Source organism: Panthera leo, chromosome E1, assembly GCF_018350215.1.
Source record: "Panthera leo isolate Ple1 chromosome E1, P.leo_Ple1_pat1.1, whole genome shotgun sequence".
Taxonomy (NCBI): domain Eukaryota; kingdom Metazoa; phylum Chordata; class Mammalia; order Carnivora; family Felidae; genus Panthera; species Panthera leo.
Genome location: NC_056692.1, coordinates 26,550,478 through 26,565,357, shown reverse-complemented (window position 1 = coordinate 26,565,357; position 14,880 = coordinate 26,550,478). Strand labels below are relative to the sequence as shown.

Sequence of the window (14,880 nt, the reverse complement as noted above, 5' to 3'; positions counted from 1 at the left end):
CCAGGGACGACACGAAGACACAGCCCGAGAATGGTCTCAGCCCGCAGACGCCGCCACCACCTCCGCCGCTGAAGAGATTCTGGGCTTAAGGACATCGCCGCTGCCGGGCCGGGGGCCTGAGCTTCTCTCCCGGTTCTTGCCCTTCCTGCCCCTCTACGGGCGCCTCCCCGCCCGGGAGAAGTCTCCAGGGCTTGTGCTCTGCCCTCTCGGACTCGATTTTAATTATTTATTGTGTAATTTATTATTTTTCCTTGTGGAAGGGGCCCATATCTCCTCTGTCCCCCAGAGAGGAACGAGCGTCCGCGGGCTCCGCGGCGGCTGCAGTCCGGCCCGCGGGGCGAGCGCGGCGCGGCCCTCCCGCCGGCCCTGGGCCCCGGGCGGCTAGGTGCCGGCCGGGCGGCGGGGGCTGCTCGCGGCGGCGGGGGGGGTGGGTGGGGAGGGCGGGCGGCCCGGCGGCCTCCTCTTCCACCGCTCCCCCAACCACCACCCCCCCGCCCTCCCCGGTGTCTGTGTTTCTCTCTCTGGTCGGAGGCGGCGGTAATGGCGGATGGTGGGTTGTGGCGCCGGCGGCGGCTGCTGTGAGGGACGATGAGTTCCTCCTTCGTGCCGAACGGGGCCAGCCTGGAAGATTGTCACTGTAACCTCTTCTGCCTGGTAAGTGCCCGGGCCGCGGGCAGAGGCCCCGGCGAACGGGGCGGTGGGGGAGGGGGCGGCGAGGTGCGCCCTTGGGCCGTGGGGGAGGGGGTCCGGGTCTGATCCAGATGCCCGAGTCCCTAGGCTAGGCCCAGCCAGAGCCGGCGTGGCGGCCCAGCTCCGCACCAACCCCGGGAAACGCGTTCGCTCACCCACCATCCTGGGCTCTGGTGTAGGAGTGCTGGCTTTTTTTTTTTTTTTCCTTCCTTGTTTCTGACTCTTTCTCACCGTAGTCCTGCCTTCAACTTGTGCTCCTTATCTGGCTGGACACTCACATTTCCCTCTGTGTTTCTTAACTATTGCTTTTCACCTTATTGACCGTGTATCTTTCTTCACACTTTGCACATTGCCCATTCTCCCGGTGCCTTTATGCCTCAGTCCGGTAGTTTGGTTTCCCCCAATAAACAGTACCCCGGAACTTAGATACTAAAAATCTCTTTTCGTTTTACGTTCTTCTAATGAGTCAAACTAGCAGATTAGTTTTTTCCTCCGATGAGTTCATATCTCTGTATAAAAACCAGTAGATACTATTTCATATGTTTTCTCTTTAAACTTTGAAAACAGTTTACCGTTTTGACAATTTCTAGCCATCTTGCTTTTATTACATTATGTTTGTGTGAGAGTGAAACGGACTAATGGAGGTGTCATGATTTTGCACTAATTTTTTTTTTTTTATTTGTTTTGCTTGTATTTTTAGAATGCTTTGAGCAGGTTGCTCCTCGTTTTATTGAAAAGTCTAGGGAAGTTGGATGCAAGAATGACAATTGTATAGGTTGGCCCAGTTCTGGGAACATCCAACTATTAAGACTTTGAAAAGTGCCAACTGTTGCAAATATTTAGTCCTCAGTTGGGCAGTAGCTTAGCTTCATCCATGATTTAAAGTTTCAGTGACTTTTTTTATATTTTCTGTGCTATGAGAAATATTAAGAGAGAATCTGATAGGTAAGTGAACTGAGTGGGCGGAGCACAACTAGTTGGCAAGTGTAAACTGCCAGTCATGTATCAGCAGTTTCATTTTTGGCACTTTAGGCTTTACACCTTTAAGCGCAGTAAAGAATTACGGAATTTCCTCTGTCGAATTTCTTTCACTGTGCCAAATAGGGATTTTTAGCGCCCTTCTCTTATAAAATGTTTTCTTGTACAATGTCCATTAATCAGCATCATCTTCAGATGTTAAGACATAACAGCAGGTTTTACATTTCTGGCTCCGTCTATTTTTGGTACTTTTAGTATCAGGTTCTTTGAAAATAGACTACTACAAATCTTGACAGTTCTTTGTGAGCACCTATTTCACTTTTCCTAAAAGGGATATGTGAAGAACTAATAAATTTTTTCAGTTATAGTTCACGTTTCTTTTCATTAGAGACATCACTTCTATAAACATGGAATGATGAGTCTTTAAAAATTAATTTTCTGTTACAAGTGTGACTAGTTGGAACAGAACTTAGGAAATGTTTACTAAGTGTGCAGTATTAAAGTACATGTTTGTATTTAACATTATTACACTTATTTCTCTTTGGGACACAGTATTTGTTGCTATTCAGTGATATGTCAGTGTTAATTTTTTAACTGTTTCTGGTCCTTAAATTTTTGGTTCACTTATCAAACATTTTTTTTTTTCAATCTGCTTTAATATCTTAAGTATATATTGAAAAATTATAATGTCTTAAAGAAGGGACTTTAAAAGTGAGTGCTTTTGACTTTGAGTGAATGTGCAATAATCACGCTTTCTTTTCTTTAGGCTGACTTGACGGGAATTAAATGGAAAAGATATGTATGGCAAGGCCCAACTTCTGCCCCTATTCTGTTTCCGGTGACAGAGGAAGACCCCATTTTGAGCAGTTTTAGTCGCTGCCTTAAGGCAGATGTACTCGGTGTTTGGCGGCGAGATCAGAGACCTGGAAGAAGAGAATTGTGGATATTTTGGTGGGGTGAAGACCCCAATTTTGCTGACCTTATTCACCATGACTTGTCAGGTGAAAGCAACTTATCATTTCTAAGTAATGATACAGCAACATTGTATACTTTTCCTAAAAATCATTTATATTACAAATTGAGATGTTTTTGTGTGTGAAACATTGTTAGGCATGAAGCCAGATAAAAATTTAGCTTATTTCACTCTGGTTATTTTATTTTACTTAAATTATCCATACTGTGGTAGGCTTTAGCCTTGAATAACTGTTCTTTCACCACCCAGCTTCCTTGTGAACTTCTTACAGACAGGGCACAGGGAAGACATGTTACATTACCTAAGAAAAATGGAATGGGGGAGCATAAAGTTCCTAACAGTAATTTGTAGGCATATGTAACTAACTATTTGAGTCAATTTTGCCATTGCTGTCTACTGTATGAGTATGCAGATAGTTATAGGGGTATCTAGAAATGTTGTAACTTTCTCGTGTTTTTTCAGATACATATTTAGTTATTGTTATATTAACGAATGAAAGCATATGTTAATTGTGTTATTTTTGGAAAGTGATTCTTTTAGATACTGTTTCATCAAAGACTATCATTAAGATGAGACTAGTGCCAACTTACTTAGCTTATATAGAAAGAACATGGGGTCATAATCAAAGTTACACAGAAATAATTTTATTATAAATGTATCAATAAGGTTACTTCTGTCTTATTTTTGTGACTTTTAGGACTAAATGTTACTTTAGAAAAACAAACTATAGCTCTCTTACAGTAATCGCTGATGCTTTTGCTTACTTTGACTGTAAGAATCAATGTTAACTGAATCTTTGATGATAGGAATGTAAATGATTAGTTATTTGCATGTAAGGTACCAACCACTTCAGCAAGATGTTTGGTAATGCTTCTTGACAGGTAAATTTAGGATTTTTAGATAACTAAAAAAAAGCATTCTTATTTGAAATTGAGTACTCTGAAGTTTCTATTAGTGCCCATTTGACCTGTAAGACCTATTTTATTTTTGGATGTGATGTAATATAATCCAGGTGGCTGTCTCAAATAAGCCCTTAGTAAGACTAACTTTTCTGTAGGAATGTATGTGTTATATTTGTTTTGAATGTCGCCTTTACCTTCTAATGAACAAACCCTTCAGTGCTAATCCTTATTTTGAGAGTGATTGCAGTTCTTTTATGATAAATGCTTTCCAGCTTTTCCAGCTTTCCTAATAAGATCCCTGCTGGAGAGATTAGTTCTTAGTTCTAAGTATGCAGTGTAGTTGTAAATATGTAAAGTGATGTGTTTATATATATGTACATGCACAAATATATGATATATACATATATATCAGGATATGAAATTTCTTCCTGGCATCAGCAAGATGCTGCTGCTTTTTAATTGTTATGTCAAAAGGTAAGCTTGCCAGCTTCCTTTTTCTTCCATTGACTTTGGTATGCTGGAGTTATTTTAATCTTTATTTTAAGTGGTCATAAAAACCACCTTACAAAAATTTTGGGAACTATTTTTAATGATGTTTATAAACTATAGATAAAAACTAGTTGTTGATAAACTATAATGCTGACTTGGGGATTTTAGTGTTAATAAAATTGGCAGAGCATATGAACAGACCATTTCCCCCCCAGATTCCATGTAATACATTTTGTGAAATCAAAGATAATTTTAACAGGTGTGAGGTATTCAGTTTTACCATAGTAGGACTAATGTTTTAGAAGTAAAGCCTATTAAAGTTAAATGAAAATACTGTGTGGATTTTTTTTCTCCCCTAAGTTTCATGTTATGCTAAATGTTTTCTCCTAAAACTGGGCTACAGTTTAAAAAACTGCTTCTGTAGTTTAATTTTGCTTTTTTGCATAACTAAAAAAAATGGTAGTACCTGTATTTTAAAATATTGATCTTGAATGTAAATGAATATAATTTTGGCATACTAGGTTTTAATTGTTGTTAGATTTTGCTGAATGCCACTGAATGGTAATTAACTTTAAAAATTTTGTCAAAGTGAAAGCAATTGAAATAGTAAAGCAAAATATATTAGGAGTAGTATGTATAATCGTAATTACCGTTCCAAAGCCTGTTCTGTAGTGTGTATAGTCATTGGTATTTATGTAATGTTTTAGCTTTCTCCCCCAGCCCCCTTGTCATTTACTTTAGAATGTTGTTACTTAAATCAGACATATCTTAAAGAATAATAAGGTCTTTTCAGATGGAGTATATTTGTCTAGCCCTTTTCTTTGCTCCAGGGACACCGTCTGCCTCCCTTTTGGGATAATTAGTCTGCCTCTGTCTGTCTAGCTAACCCCTTTTTCATTTCTTCCCATCTGTGGCACTCTATTCCCTTCTTTTAAGCTCCCCTGAGAAGAGAGCAGCTGGACAGTAGGGGTGGCATCAGCTGCAGGAGGCAATCCTGAGTTCCAAGTGGAGGTGTAGCACTGAGGAAAGGGGAACCGGAAGGACCCAGGTGGTAACTAAAAAGCTGGTTAATTTAGTTTGAGCTTGCTTTTTGCAGGCACAGGCAGTGCCCTTCTGTTTGGTTCAGCACCTATGACATCTTGTTACTGAAATGTTTGTGATTATGGTGATATTTCCCTTCTTGGTGGGGAAAGGAGGGAAAGCATTCTATTTTGCAAAGAGTAAAATTCTGTTTTTCTTATTAACTGAAATATTTAGTTATAAAAGTACAGAATTGCCCTTGCTTAACCCCTTTCTTTCATGTCATCCTTAGTGTATTTTTAAAAATAAACTCAATTTTAAAAGTTTTACATAAAATTTGCAAAGATAGTATAGAAAGTTCCTATATAATTCTCACCTAGCTTTTATTTTGAGTATCTTATGTATTGTTAACATTTTTCACAACTAATGAACTGATAGTGATACAGTGGTGTTAACTAAAGTCTGTACATTATTTGGGTTTCCTTTATTTTTACTTGAAATTCTTTTTCTACCCTCTGCCTCATCCAGGATACTGCATTTAGTTGTCCCGTTTCCTTAGGCTGTTCTAGACTGATATTTTCTCAGACTTTTCTTGTTTTGATAATCTTGATAGTTCTGAAGAGTCTGATCAGGTTCTATAGTGCATTTTAAATTTTGTCTGTAGCCTATGTTTGGGTTCCTTTCTTTTCAAGTGTAGATGAGGTATAGAAATAGAATGTAAACTCACCTTATAGCTAATTGGTAGAAATCTGTCATGTTGCTAATTGGTAAAAATCTGTCACAGCAAACCAAATCTAATTTGATACTTCAAACCCTCAGTTATTTGTTTTGTAGCAGTAGTCAATACTGTTTAGTAATTTGCAAAGACCTAATGATTTTTGGGTTAGGGTTTATGCTAACTAGTATTGGCCTAACTAACATTCCAGGAGGACATTTGTTCAGAATATTCTTTGAATCCCAAAGCCAAAAACTTCTACTTACTACTATTTTTTTTTAATTTTGTTTTTAACTTTTTGCTCTTTCCTCTGAGAATGGGTAGTTGAATCAATATCAGTATGTGTTTTTTTTTTTTAATGTTTATTTTTGACAGAGAGAGACAGAGAATGAGTGGGGGAAGGGCAGAGAGAGAGGGAGACACAGAATCAGAAGCAGGCTCCAGGCTCCAGGCTCCAGGCTCCAGGCTCCAGGCTCCAGGCTCCAGGCTGTCAGCACAGAGCCTGATGCGGGTCTCAAACTCACAGACTGCGAGACCATGACCCGAGCTGAAGTCAGACCTTCAACCGATTGAGCCACCCAGGGGCCCCAATATCAGTATGTTTTGATAGAAGAAGGATTAGGGAACAAAATTCCTCTCTTGATTACAGCCTTAAATTTCTTCTTTTTCTTTTTTTTTTTTTTGCTTTAACATTTGTAGCAGACCTCATTTAGTGGTTGTGTGATAGAAATATAAAACTGGTGCTGGGAAAATTTTAGCTTAATTTCTCTGGTCACAAGTCCTATCTATAGTGGGCAGGACTGATTTGTTCTTTTAAGTGTGCTATTAGTTTGCATCAAAGCAAGATTGTTTTATTACCATTAGTGTGTCCTTGAAGGAGAAGAATTTTTTCTGGGTATTTTTGTTTTATGCCTTCACTTTTTTGGAATTTTATTGCTGTCATTATTGGCTTTTAGTCTTTCCCTTAAATAAGAATAAAAACAAAACCTCTCCTGAAGGTTTACATCTTTTAAAAAAAAATTATAGTAAGCTAGAATGTGATGAGACTTTGAGAAAACTTGATACCTTGAGAACTAAAAAAACAAAGTCAGGGCTAAAAATACTTGTTATTTTTTTTGGCTCCTGTGGTGTATATATGGAATTTTAGCTACGTGTCCAAATACTTTTCATTATACAAGAATTTCATCATAATACTGTCAAACTAAATGGGCCATTCGTTAGTCTTAGAATTTTAGATTCTTTTATTGAAGGATATTAATTATAATGGAATTTAACCTTGAGTAGCAGCTTTAACAGGATTAACAAGTAGATAAACAGCAGTGAAGTATAGGAATCTAGTGCAGCCAAACTAAAAACTTTTGTTCTCTAGCTACCCTGAAGAGAGTTAATTCATTTTTGTCTTCTTCCATAATTTACTTGTGACCCAACTTTTTTATTCACTTGTCTTTTAGGACACTTTTGTTTGTCCTGTTTCTTCTGTGTACTGTCCATTTTGAGCAAGAAACTATATTTTTTTAAACCTTCATATCAAAGATAATCATCAACATATATTAGGGTATTTAAACCAGAGCTTTTCAGGTTTTGCCATAGATCAATGATGCTGTCAGCTTAAGGCTCTCAGTAATATTTGTTGAATGAATGACTGTGAATGGGCAATTATAGTATTCAAGACAAACGCTGAATTAGACATTTAAACATTTCTTTTTGGGGCGCCTGGTTGGCTCAGTCGGTTGAGCGTCCGACTTTGGCTCTGGTCATGATCTCGTGGTCTGTGAGTTCGAGCCCCGCGTCGGGCTCTGTGCTGACAGCTCAGAGCCTGGAGCCTGCTTTGGATTCTGTATCTACCTCTCTCTCTGCCCCTCCCTCGCTCATGCTCTGTCTGTCTCTCTCTCTCTCTCTCTCTCTCTCTCTCTGTCAAAAATAAACATTAAAAAAAATAATAAAAATAAAAACATTTCTCTTTACTCTTTCAGGATATTTTTTTTTCAGGTAGTATTTTCTACCATCATTTTGACCCATTCATTATTCATTAGTGTATGTTGTGTTTTAATAGTTTGTCAAAATTATTTAGGAAAAGATTCCTTTTTTACTGGTCTATTGTTGAAATGTTTAAAGATGTCAGTTTTGAGAAAAATGTTGAACATTAGGTATTAGGTGTGTCAGCTCATTTGTTCTTTTCATTTTTTCCCCCACTCAGAATTATTATTTTTAAAGATTTTATTTTTAAGTAATGTCTATATCCAATGAGGGGCTTGAATTCACAACCCCCAGATCAAGAGTCGTATGTCTACCGACTGAGCCAGCCAGGCACCCCACCACTCAGAATTATTTTAATGACCTATCAGATAGTTTATCATCATCGCTGTAGTCTTGTATCCTCAGGAAAAAAAATATTTTATGGTTATCAAATTTAGCATGTGAACTTTTGTATTTTTTTTTCAAATAGATACTTTGTAAAAATTTTTCAAGTAACGATGATGAAGAATTCTAATGCTAAGAGTTCTGATGGAAAAGTACTATAAACAAAATTGAACCTGTTTTCTCTGGGGATACAGATACAAGAGGAGAAAAAACATTTAAGTACATTAAGCAGACTTTTTCTGTTAGGCTATGGTTGATAAAATTCAAAAGAACTAGGTAAAGATTTGCCATGTGTTCCCCTCTACCTCCTTTCTCTATTGTAGTACTTGTGTTGCAATTCAAGGACTTGTTTTAATTAGTGTAAGAGGTGCATATCATTGTCTTGGGTGGGTTGGTTGTACCATTTCACTTTTCATATCTGAATACAACATGTAGAGAAGTATTTTTGCTATGGTTATTATAACATCAGGATATTAGAAGCTTTGCTCAGTAGTCTCTTATTTTTAAGTGATTCCCCCACCCCCCCCCCAAAAAAAAACACCAACAAAAATCTTTAGGCTTTTCACTGAGTGTTAGTTATTAGGACTTACTTCCTCAGCAGTGAAAAATGAAATTATGTTACTTAAGTGTAATAGTTGCTTAGTTACTTGATGTATAGGTGAGGATGTACTTAAGATGTTTGTTGGCTTAGAAAACCCTAACAGGTGGTGGTTTTATGCCTAAATCCCATTTACTGTTAATGAAAATTGTGGGAGTTTGAGGGTATGATGTAAAATGAGGATAAGTTCATTTGAGTTTCTCGAGATAAAAGCATTAAGTTCACCTGAGTTTCCCTAGATAAAACTTAAAGCAATGAGAGAGAAATGCTTGAAAATTAATGCTGATTAATTTCCTAAACTATATTTAGTATTCTTAAATCATTTAAATTCAGGTGTAACTGAATTTTATGTAAAAAAAAAAAAAAAATGTATGTAGGGGTGCCTGGGTGGCTCAGTCAGTTGAGTGTCCAACTCTTGATTTCAGCTGAGGTCATAATCCCAGTGTCCTGGGATTAAGCCCTGCATCAGGCTCTGCATTGAGTGTGGAGCCTGCTTAGGTTGGTCTCTTTCCCGCTGTCCCTCTCTCCTGCTCTGTATCTCTAAAAAAAGAAGAAAAATGTATATAAATTATTGTATTGTAGGCTTTTACTATTCCAAACACTTTTTTATTTACTTTTTGGGAAGAAGGCAAATTCATTCTCAAGTTTTAAGTGAATAATTTTCCGATATTTGAAGTTTATAGTAACTGTACAACTTTAATATGTAATGGTAATTCTGTGTCTTAGGTTTTTGTAGCTTTTGAACTTAGAACTAGTTAAAAAGGTTTTGGTAAAGATTTCTTGTATAGAACAGATGTTATAACCATTGTGCTTCTCGGAAGGTAAGGATTTTTGAGGTAAATGGCAATAAAAATACACTAAATAGATTACAAAGAAGTTAAGAACTGGAAGATATTCCTAGGATAACTTTCTTGGAATTAAAAACATGCATATTTTAAGTAATTATAAATCATAATTTGAGGTAAAACTTTTAATGTGACTTTAATTTTGAAATGATAGAATCTGATTAGCCTGAAAGCACATTAAGATTTTTTTCTCTCAGCGACTCACAAATATACTTGTGATCTAGACCCTTAAATAATTAAATTGAAGTCCATGTGTGCCACTTCTCTTTTCTCCTAGCTTACTGTTTTCTTTAATAAAGCGAAACTCATGAAGTTTTGGCTTTAAATGGATACATATATATAGATAGATAGATCGATTTATATAGATCTAACTATATATGGTTGTCTATAATATAATAGAATGTGAAAGCCTTTTATCTTTAATACTAATGCTTAATATTAATGATTTAAAATTATTCCAGTTCTCAAGTATTGTCATTTTCTATAGCTTACCTGATTTTTTTTAAAGCTTACCTTTTTGGAAAAATAATTAATTGACTTAAAAGACTTGACTAATTTAAAACACTTTAAAAACACTTTAAAGAACATTAACTTTGTAGTGGCACAAATTTCTAGTGCAGTTAAAGTCCACTGTCATTATATGCTTTTTAGTTAATGTTCATTCTCCCATTTGTTGTGTAGGTTATGAATGTAAACCATGTGTCCCTCTAAACACATGCTTCTGCTTTTATTCAAAAGCATCATAGTTTATTATTTTTCTATGAGTGTAGTGTAGACATTTTTAGTGTTGAATTAAGAAAGGTTTTATGTATTTTTTTACTTACATTGAAGATTCACATGTATATTGTTTGTAAAGACATAGGCTATGAAATAATACTAAATTATATTTGAAACAAAATAAGTTAAAGAGCTCAAGTACAGTTTGTAGCAGTATTCTTTTGATGCTTTGTTAAAGGTATGAAAGGATAGAGTAATACATTTTTGTTAATCTATATCTGGACTTCTCTCGAAATAACTATGTTAATATTTTTTGATAAGTTAACTTGGAGTGGTTAATAGGTGAGCTGGCAAAATTGCTGCTTACTAATGAATAGTGAGGGTAGTTACAACTATATCATAAGTGCTATTTAAAATTTTGGTTTTTATATTTTAAAATTTCTTCCCCCAGTAGAGGATCCTATACTGAATAGTAATCATGGGAATCGTTTGTTTGAAATGAGACCTAAGGTGGCTAATAATACGTTGCTTGTTAGGCTGTGTGCCAAAAGCTTCCTTTTTATTCATCACTTATTTTTATAGTTGAGTCGTGGATTAGAATGCTGATGGACATAAAATGTTTTGGGTTAATTATTAACTAGCTAATTTTTTTGGCAAGCTGAATGAATAGAGGAATTAGGACAAGGTAACTAACAAGTAAGCCAGCTTAGAAATTGGCACTTCAGGTATAGAGTGTCTTTAATAAATACAAGCTTATACAAATGGTCTTTTCATGGATACAGAAATCAAATCAGTATGTTTGCATTACATCATTGCTTTTTTATGCAGTGGGAAAATAATTTTCAGGTACTTTAGTAGAATATATGGCACTTAGGCGTTTTATTCCATATGGAGTAACTTTGAAACCTGATATCTTAATGTGTAGAGATATATTGAAGTGATGGTAGCTCAATATTCTGAGGTGCAGTAGGTTTAATGTACTAAGTGGTAGTGGGGTTTACGAATTGAGAGTTTAAATTGTAACACTTTTTGCTTGGCTCTGAGTAGATATAGTTTTTGTTTCTTTCATTTCTCTTGTAGAAGAGGAAGATGGAGTGTGGGAGAATGGACTTTCCTATGAATGTCGTACTCTGCTTTTTAAAGCAGTTCACAATCTGTTGGAACGGTGTTTAATGAACCGGAACTTTGTACGCATTGGCAAGTGGTTTGTAAAGCCTTATGAAAAAGATGAAAAACCTATAAATAAAAGGTAAGCTATCTTATTTAAACTCCTACTTAACATTTAGGTTTGTTAATTTTTATAGCTTTACAGAAAATGTGGAGTAAAACAAGCTATCTTACAGACAGATGAATGAGGTTAATTTTGGCAAAGTGCTGTAAGTATGTGATTTTCTTTAACCACTTCACCCTTTCTTTTACACATTTTAAGAATTTTCTTGAAGTGAGAATAGGCTGTGGTTTCAGTATAGTGGCCTAAATTTTTATTCGGGATGATAGAAAAAAGGTAGGATGAAAGCAGAGGCTTAAGCAATGAACAGTGCTTATTTTAGTACTATACTAGTGCAAATATATTCACAGTACTCTGTTAAGTAATATTAATACTTGTAAAAGATAGTGATCTGTAATTGTAGTGATCTGTAGTTATGTTTTGGATTGAGTTAGCTCTTTTCATTCCCAAACTTCTCATTTTGCTTTAAAGTAATTTAAATTTGTGCTTTTCTTTAAATTTTTTTTTTTTCAACGTTTTTTATTTATTTTTGGGACAGAGAGAGACAGAGCATGAACGGGGGAGGGGCAGAGAGAGAGGGAGACACAGAATCGGAAACAGTCTCCAGGCTCCGAGCCATCAGCCCAGAGCCTGACGCGGGGTTCGAACTCACGGACCGCGAGATCGTGACCTGGCTGAAGTCGGACACTTAACCGACTGCGCCACCCAGGCGCCCCTAAATTTGTGCTTTTCTATATAAGACCTGTTTAGTCTTAGAGTATTTGTAATTTTCTTGAACTTTGAATTAAGCAAATTTATGACACTAATTTGTAGAGTAGGTAGAGGCACAGAAGACTTTTAAGATACCATCTTTTCCTGTGCAGTTAAAAGCTTTAGGTTGCTACAGTTCTCTGTGATTTAAATGGTTTGAGACACAGCCTGTTAGAAGATTTGGTCCCAAGCAGTTGTTAAATTAGTGAGGCTTCAAGAGAGATAAAACAGTGGTAAGATGGAATGTGAGAGAAGGGAAAAGGAAATATTTTAGTTTTCCCTGAAAGATGTGAGGATATGAAGTAAACATTTGGTTATGTTGTATCATTGCTGAGAGGCCATCTTTTCTGTCTTATGTGCACATCTTTTTTTAATGTTCTTTTAAACTTCTCTTTTTAGTTTTATTAGAATGGATGAGTAGATAAACCTGGACAAATCAAGGCTCTTTTATTTTTTCCCTCTTTGGAAATGAACATAAACCTTTATTATCAACAAGAAAATTAATTGTACAGGTTGGGAATGAATTCAGTTGCAAAAGACAGAAGACTTAACCACTTGCCTTATGTAGGAATTGATTTTTCTCAATTGCAAGGAATCTGGGGGTATATAGTTCAATACTAGTGCATTGGTTCAGTAATGTCTTCAAGGACTCAGGTTTCCTGGACTTTTCTTCCATGTCGTCTTTAGTCTTTGGCTTTCATCCACCTGGTCCCAGTGGGTGTTGTTGCTTTGGATTTCACTCACAGTGAATTCAGGCAGGAAGAGGAAGGGAAGAATTTAGACGGGGTGACCCTTGAATTAGAAAATAGGTTCCTTCTTAGAGACTTTAGCTGACTTATCACTGTCTATCCTGAGAGAAACAAATATTTTTATGTGGAAGCATTGCTACTCTGAACAAAATAAGGTTTCTGATTAGAAGAAGAAAGAGAGAATAGACATTAGGTAGGCAATTAGAAGAAGGGGAAATACAGGTTGGTAATTAGCAATGTTCACCAAATACATAATACAGTTTTAAGAAGTCAAGCAGATTACTAAGATCTAAAATGATGAAAAGCTGTGATCCTGAGCCCCAACTCCTAGATGTGCTCCTTATACGCATTCCCTTTTAATCCTTTTAACTTTCTTTTAATTTACCTATTATAAATTTTAAAGCAAGTAACATGCTTACTCTTGAGTTTTCAGTTATTCAGGATTAATCTATTGACTTTGTATTGATGGTTTAGTTACTTTATACTCTTCCTCCATCCCAACCACTTGGACATTGATATACTTGTATGCGTTCTTTTCCCTTTGTTTCTTTCTTATCTTGCCAATAAGATTATAAGAGTTCATAAAAAATATTTACTATGATTATATAAATACTATTTATAGCCAAGCCATATAGTATATTAGGATTATATTCCATTTACTCTGTATCTTTTTGTTTTCCTCTGTGTTCATGATTATTTCTTTTTTCACTTAATTATCTATGTCAGGGATTGGTAAACTACTACTCCACAGGGTAAATATAGCCTGCCACCTGTTTTTGTAAGTAAAATTTGATTTTAACATAGCCATGTTCACTCATTTATGGATTATTTTATGCCTGCCTGCACGCTACAGCACAGCCGAATAGAGATAGATGACCCACAAAGCCTAAAATATTTAGCCTAAAATGTTTATCCTCTAGCTCTTTTCTGTTAGTTTTCTGACCTTTGATCTATGTACTGATTGGTGATTCACTCCCAGACTATTTACCAGAAGCACAAATCTTCCCTCCCTTCCTTTAAGTAGTTTGTGTAATCTGTTAGTTTCTTTTTTCTTTCTCTCTCTTTTTAATTTATTTTTGAGAGAATAGAGAGTGTGTGAGAGTGCACTCAGGAGAGACAGACAGAAAAAGGAAGAGAGGATCCCAAGCACCATCAGTGCAGAGCCTGGCACAGGGCTTAAACTCCCAGACTCTGAGATCATGACCTGAAGCCGAAACCAAAAATCAGGACACTTAAACAACTTGTGCCACTCAGGTGGCCCTCTGTGTGTTTTTGTTTGTTTGTTTTGTTTTTTAAGATTTATTTTTAGAGAGCATGAGCCAGGGAGAAGGGGGGCGGGGGGGGAGAGAGGAAGAGAGAGAGAGAGAGAGAGAGAGAGAGAGAGAATTTTAAGCAGATTCCACACAGTGCGGAGCCTGACACAGGGCTCAGTCCATGACCCTGGGATCATGACCTGAGCCAAAATCCAAGAATTGGACACTCAACCAACTGAGCCACCCAGGCTCCCTTCTCTTGTTACTTAATATCTTTATTTGTGGGGCACCTGGATGGCTCAGTTGGTTAAGCATCCAGCTCTAGATTTCAGCTAAGGCTATAATCTCACAGTTCATGGGTTTGGGCCCCACATTGGGCTCTGTGCTGACAGCATGGAGCCTGCTAGGGATTCTCTCTCTCCCTCTCTTTCTTTCTTTTTTTTTTTTTTAATTTTTTTTTTTTAATGTTTATTTATTTTTGAGACAGAGAGAGACAGAACATGAACGGGGGAGAGTCAGAGAGAGAGGGAGACACAGAATCTGAAACAGGCCCCGGGCTCTGAGCTGTCAGTACAGAGCCCGACGCGGGGCTCGAACTCACAGACTGTGAGA

At 36.8% G+C, this 14,880-nt stretch overlaps 1 protein-coding gene across 3 annotated transcripts in view; it reads left to right on the top strand.

Annotated features, from left to right (window-relative positions):
• The first annotated feature begins 489 nt into the window (after window positions 1-489).
• MED13 (mediator complex subunit 13) overlaps window positions 490-14,880 on the top strand; it is a 107,875-nt gene continuing 93,484 nt past the window's right edge. The window contains exons 1-3 of one of the 3 annotated variants that reach the window (XR_006196688.1): window positions 490-654; window positions 2,435-2,669; window positions 11,369-11,537. Coding sequence is in view for 2 of the 3 variants with exons in the window: in XM_042917005.1 (XP_042772939.1) it covers window positions 589-654; window positions 2,435-2,669; window positions 11,369-11,537 (470 nt within the window). In the remaining variant the exon portion in view is untranslated. Of the gene's footprint in view, window positions 655-2,434; window positions 2,670-4,968; window positions 5,081-11,368; window positions 11,538-14,880 lie in introns of those variants that run through there. The other 2 variants (XM_042917005.1, XM_042917006.1) reach the window with 2 other exon arrangements.